At 53.9% G+C, this 6,132-nt stretch overlaps 1 protein-coding gene across 2 annotated transcripts; it reads left to right on the top strand.

The window, feature by feature from the left end:
- The first annotated feature begins 239 nt into the window (after window positions 1–239).
- Window positions 240–3,479, top strand: HAND1 (heart and neural crest derivatives expressed 1). 2 transcript variants are annotated; one of them, XM_090289648.1, is made up of 2 exons: window positions 240–915; window positions 2,531–3,479. In XM_090289648.1, the coding sequence occupies exons 1-2, from the start codon at window positions 370–372 to the stop codon at window positions 2,633–2,635; spliced, it is 651 nt and encodes a 216-aa protein (XP_090145774.1). In that variant the 5' UTR covers window positions 240–369; the 3' UTR covers window positions 2,636–3,479. The 2 variants fall into 2 exon arrangements, with proteins under 2 accessions (XP_090145774.1, XP_090145773.1); XM_090289647.1 differs by having other exon boundaries at window positions 314–915; window positions 2,534–3,479.
- The last annotated feature ends 2,653 nt before the right edge of the window (window positions 3,480–6,132 follow it).

Raw genomic sequence — 6,132 nt, 5'->3', positions numbered from 1 at the left:
CACCCCCCTGCCATTGGCTCTGGGGAGAGGTTGACATCAAAGCCGTGGCCTTATATAAGCCAGACCCCGAGGGGGAGGCCGCAGAAGGGTTAAACAGGTCTCCCTACAGAGGTCGGAATCGGTGTCCTCTCCCCCGGCAACCCGAAATCCTCGCCAGCAGCATCTCGATATCCTCGCCCGAGACAGGGCCCGCAACAGACCGACAGGAAGCCAAGGCTGAGCGTCTCCTCTTTAGCCTTGCTCCGGACTCTCGCAAAGCCCGTGCCCACCGGACCGCTGCCCCAGAGCCCACGGGTGGCCCGCGTAGGCTCGGGGGTGCATGGCGCAGCACTAACTGGGCTGGCGGTGCAAGCCAGGGGCCGCTCCAACATGAACCTCGTCGGCAGCTACGCACACCACCACCACCATCACCACACGCACCCCACGCACCCCGTGCTCCACGAGCCCTTCCTCTTCGGACCGGCTTCGCGCTGTCACCAGGAGCGGCCCTACTTCCAGAGCTGGCTGCTGAGTCCCCCTGACGCCCCTCCGGACTTCCCCGCCTGTGGGCCACCGCCCACAGCCGCGGCGCCGGCGTCTGCCGCTTACGGTCAAGACTCCAGTTCTGGCCAGAGCCCCGGGCCCCTGGAGGACCTCAGTGGCCGCCTGGGCCGGCGAAAAGGCTCAGGACCCAAGAAGGAGCGGAAGCGCACGGAGAGCATTAACAGCGCTTTTGCGGAGCTGCGCGAGTGCATCCCCAACGTGCCTGCCGACACCAAGCTCTCCAAGATCAAGACTCTGCGCCTGGCCACCAGCTACATCGCCTACCTGATGGATGTGCTGGCCAAGGACGCACAGGCCGGCGATCCCGAGGCCTTCAAGGCCGAAATCAAGAAAGTGGATGGCGGTCGCGAGAGCAAGCGGAAAAGGGAGCTGGTAAGTTCGGGGGGCCTGTATGCTCCAGGCAAGGGCGCTAGCGGAGAGCACCCGCAGGCGAGCGCACAATGGAAAGGAGTCTGCGTTGCCATGCAAGAGATTTTGAGAGGCTGCGGAGAGGTCTGAGATGGTCAAAATGTGGGATTGTGTGCGTGAGGGAGATTCATATTTGAACTTAATTCGTCATGTGGGATAGTATTTGTAAGGCCGTGAATGAAGACAGAATCTTAACCTTTTCGGAAGGGAGGGTCATAGGGTCCCTTTTAAGCATCCATTGGAAGCTTGAGACCCCGAGAAAATGCACACATCATATGTTTCGCTTCCAATTTCGAGGGATCCTCAGCCATGCCTGGGTTCTCCTGGAATCCAGCTTAAGGACGCTGTAGGAATTCTAGCTTTAACGTGCCTGAGTCTGAATTTACGAATACGGGCTTAGTTACTGTTTGCAAATGGCCTTTGCTGGAGAGGCTAGTCTACTTCTGTCGTCGTACAGATAGGAAAATTGAGGCCCAGAGTGGGACAGGACCTTAAGTCCACCTACCCGAGGAGTCAGAGGTGCAGCTTGGGTAAAATAAGTCAGGTCTTCTACTCCTAGTCCGGAACGCGTTCTGCCGCGCCACTTCCTAAGGTCTAGTTCCTAGGGCGACCTTGAGGTTTGCTGTGTCAATACCAACAAGCGAGAGCCTGAGTCTCACGCACTTCTTTGGCTTTGGCGATCACAGTCTCTACTCATCCTTTCTCAATCCTCTCCAGTGAAGGCGACACTTTCTGAAGCCCGGTTCTGCTGGCCCAGGGCTGTGGAACCTCAAAGGGTGGAGATTTCCAGGCTGGAGAGAAGTAGTTCCTCTAGGTCCACCCGCTGAGGCACTCTGCCCACGGAAGCTAACTAGAGAGCCCCGCAGGGGCTGTTTTCTACTCGGGAAAATTCACCTGGGGAGACAGGGGAAGGCAGATAGGCCTCCAGTCTCTAAACTACCGCTTCAGGCTAGAGGAGATGCAGGCCTGTGGCTATGCCTGGGTGGAAGTTGTTATTGGGCGTATTCCCACCTTCTACATGTCTCAGCCGCCTTTGAGTAGCAGAGCTTGGTTTCTCTCAAGAGCCGAGAAGGGGGATGCTAGGCCAGGCTGACTGCCCTTCGTCCAGCCGTTTGAAGCTTCCCAGTGCAGGCTGGGGGACCCAACCCAATATTCAAGCCTAATGCTAAACCAGGTTGGAAAGCCTGTGAGATGTCGGGGGAGAGCAGGTCCGCGGCAGCCGGGAAAACTGCAGATTCCCACCCCTTCTATTCCAACCCCTGCTGCATTCTCTCTTGGGCACCTTCACGCCAAACCTAGGTGCATCAATTTCACGAGACGTAACAAATTCTCATTACCAAAACTCTTAGCAGCTGCCCAGCCCATCCTGCCCACAGGAACTCATCATGCATAAAGGCAGATTTTATGAGCCTTGTTTGCCTATTTCGCAAACAGAAACCTGCCACTTATTTAAAGGTTCCCAGTCACTGCTCCAAACACATTTCCCCCCAACCCCACCCAGCTCTACACCCCAGTGACCGGAGCAGAAGAATTTAAACCTGTCTCTCTCGCCTCTTTTCTTGTGTGTGTCCTCTGGCAGCAGCAGCACGAAGGCTTTCCTCCTGCCCTGGGCCCAGGCGAGAAGAGGATCAAAGGGCGCACGGGCTGGCCACAGCAAGTCTGGGCGCTGGAGTTAAACCAGTGAGCCGAGGCCTGCGCCGAGGACCCCGCCACCACCGCGGCCGGCCAGAGGCCCGGGAGGAGAGCAAGGCGGCAGCGGCGGCGAGTGCCAGGCTCTGGGTACCAGGGGCTTGTGGGGCACGTGTCCTGCTGAGCCTCTGCTGCAAGCTGGCAGGTAGCTGGCTGCAACAACACACTTGGATCGCATGTGCAATGTCATTTGAAATTGTTTTTTAATACATTCAGAGAAAGAGAAATATATATCTATCCACCCCCTTAATGGAGAGGGCGGCTCTTGGCGGCACTATGTGGGAGGGAGGGACTGCAGGACCCGGGTGGGCTAAGGCGCACGCTTCCAACCCTTCTGGGGCGAATTTGGAACCCCCAGCGCCTTCCCCACTGTGCTCTCTGGTTCTCATTCTCATTCCCTCTCTGCTTCCAGTCAAAACCCGCCAGCCGTCAATTCCCTAATTAAAATGCAATAAGAGGAATCAATAGGTTACTGCCAAGGACAGAGAACCAGATCAGGAAGAGGAGGGCTGCGTTCTGTTGTTGAACTCTCTCCAGCAGCGGTGTTTTTATTTTATGTTTTGTCGCTGCACTCCCTACTTAGTTCCAAGGGAAACACTTTTCCCCCTTCCTTCTTTCCTCTTTCTTCCTTCCTTCCCTTCTTCCTAAATAAAAGCTTTTCCCTATGTTGGAAAGTTTTTATGTATTTAAACTACCTACAGTGCCTGCTACGCTCAGGTGTTTCCTTATTCTCCTTCCCCACCCTTTTTCTACCTCAAATCTATATGACCACTCACCACCCCTCCCTTTGCCAAATAGTATCTATGCTCTTGACTAATAAAACATTTTCTGAAATTTGAGGAGGCCCGTGTGATGTCTTGATGGGTATTTATCCCTGGCTTCATTGTTTCTGCTAGGTGGAGAGACTCTTCCTCCTGCGTTCTTTCCATAAAGGCTGAACCAAATTGCAAATCAAATCAAGAGGAGGGGACAGATAAAGGACTTACTCCTGGAATGAAGAACAAAGTCCTTAGAATATGATTGTGGAACAGGATAACTTCAGTGGACCCACAGAAAGGAAAACTGGAAGGGAATTAGTCCCAGATTATCGCGCTGGAATTTAGGTGGGTGGACATTTGGGCTGGTCTAATGCCGGGCTATGCACACCAGTGTCTGCAAGCAGTGTGGTCTGGGGTTATCAGGAAAGGGCGTCATCCCGAGGGATGTGCAGCTGAAAAGAGAGGGATGTGCTCAAGAATACTACATTCACGCAGATGAAATGATGAACATATAGTTGTGGTGTAGTGGTGCGGGAACGCTAACGGAGCCCAGTGCCTGTGCCGGGGCTGAAGAGGGTATGCTTAGCACAGCTCCCAGCATGCAGGAAGGATTCTAACAGTCGCCAATGCTTATGGTTGAGACATTTAGGTTTATCTCCAGCAACAACACACTCAACAAAGAATTGTGAGAGCATGTGGATGTGTGCAAAGGGGTGGAGGTGTGTGCTTGCTAATTCCACCACTTGTACACACGAGCGGTCTTTGCGCTCCCATTTGTGCGCCCGTGGCTGGGCATGGGGGTGAATAAAAGCGGCTGCATTAGCCAAGTAGTGGCGCATGCTGGACTACACTGGGGCAGGCAAATGCAGGCATTTACTTGTCCCTGAATAACAAAGTACAGGCAACTAGTTTTGCTTGCGTGCAACTGTGTGCTAGGTACTAGGCTATGTGCCTTTATGCCTCTGAACAGCTCGCATGATTGCCGAGGGTCGCGGGGTCTGCAGGGCTTGTACAGGTCTCTCGAGCTCCCTCCCAGGGAAGCTCAAGGATAGGTGCGTGGCATGCAGGTCCCTTGCTGCTTTCAAGCTCCATACGGGGAGCTGGGGACCCTCGGCTGGGGATCAAAAAAGGAGACCCCCTGGCCATCCCGGGGCCAGGTGTGTCCAGGTGCCCCGTCCTGGCACCGGGGTGAATATGGAGCCCCATTAGTCTTGGCTGTAAACACCGTGGCAGGGGCTGAGCGGCCACTCGGGCCTTTCCGGACACGAAGGAGTTAATAAAAGGTGTTTTATGGACGTGAGGAAACGGTGGGGGAGGTGTGAGCTTCTCTCCACTCCTACCCCCCTACTTTTTTCTTTTTTCCCCTCTCGCCACCCGCCGCCAGATCAAACAGGCCGGTGATTTAACTAGGGCAACACCTCGCGGTAATGAGCCGTCCTGGCACACCCCTCCCCCGGCCTCAGTTCCCAGCCCCAGGCCCCAAGGCCCCTCGGGCAGGAGCAGAAAAGGAAAATCAAGGGCTTCCCCCCCTTTTCTTTCCAAGAGCTGGGAAGCCCCTAAGAAATCCTTGTAGGAATTGGGACATTGAGACTTCAGGGAGCAAGTCGGCTGATCAAGGTGCCCCAGCACAGAGGGGGGCCTTACTGGGATTCGAACCCACGACTCCAGCTTGGTTTATAGACCATCCTCGTCTAAACGCAGAGCATGGCGGCTATTTTTAGCACCCGAAGTATCCTAGGCACGGGAAGAATGCGCATCGGGTTCGCTTTCTTTTATCCCCCCGGGAACCCAGGGGTACCGCCTGCGCAGCCAGCGCCACGTTCGGCCTAACCAGGCCTGCTCAGAAAACCCGCTCCGGACCGGACCAAACCCCACATTGAGCGGGTGGAGCCTCGAAACCAGCCCCAGCCACCTCCTGTCCCAATCTCAGACACAGGACCTGCTAGCTGTGATGGGGCTGCGCCCATTGAGGGGTCACCAGGATGACTTCCCACTTTCCCCAAGCCTTATGGGGGGTAGGGGGTGGAGTATAGAATGTCAGGGCCACATTCCCAGCTGGAAAAGCTGAACCCTTGGAGAGGACCAGAGCAGCCCCAGGATTCACAAACCCGTCTACGCAAGGGTCTCTGGCTCTCACCGCCACGGTTTCCAAGCCTCTCACCCTTCTTTAGTCTCCCCTTTGCTGTGAAACGGCTTTAGAGCCTTGCGTTTGCTTTCTTATTCTCTCCCAGGGTTCAACGCGGTTTGTCAGAAACCCACCTCAACCAGGCTGTGGCAGAAGCAGTGCCGTTATTATTATTTTTAAAAGCATTACTTTTTTTTTTTTTTACTCCAGGGTAAAAAATGGAATGGTCGCGAACTTAAAAGTAAATTCCAGGAATTTCTCGTAAGGAACTACTCATTGGTGTTAGAAACTTTTAACTACAGGACTAGTCTACTAAGGAGTGAAAAATAGGAAAGGACGCAGATGTGCTATAATTACAGAATTATAACTGGTTAAAGAAATCCATCAGTACAGTGAGCTACTAGTCAGCCACTAGAAAAAAAATGTGAGAGTTGACATGGAGATTGTTCATGATATATTAAGGGGGGGGGGAACCCAGGTTACCAAAGACTGTCCATCCTGACCTACCTGCTTTATGTAAAAATAAGTGAATGAATGGATATATATCATTCATGGAGGAAAAGTAGAAGAATATACAGCAAGACATTTACACCTCTACCTCTCTCTGAG

This window comes from Furipterus horrens, unplaced genomic scaffold (genome assembly GCF_987537825.1).
Source record: "Furipterus horrens unplaced genomic scaffold, mFurHor1.1.pri manual_scaffold_10, whole genome shotgun sequence".
NCBI lineage: Eukaryota > Metazoa > Chordata > Mammalia > Chiroptera > Furipteridae > Furipterus > Furipterus horrens.
This window is presented reverse-complemented; position numbering and strand designations above follow the sequence as displayed.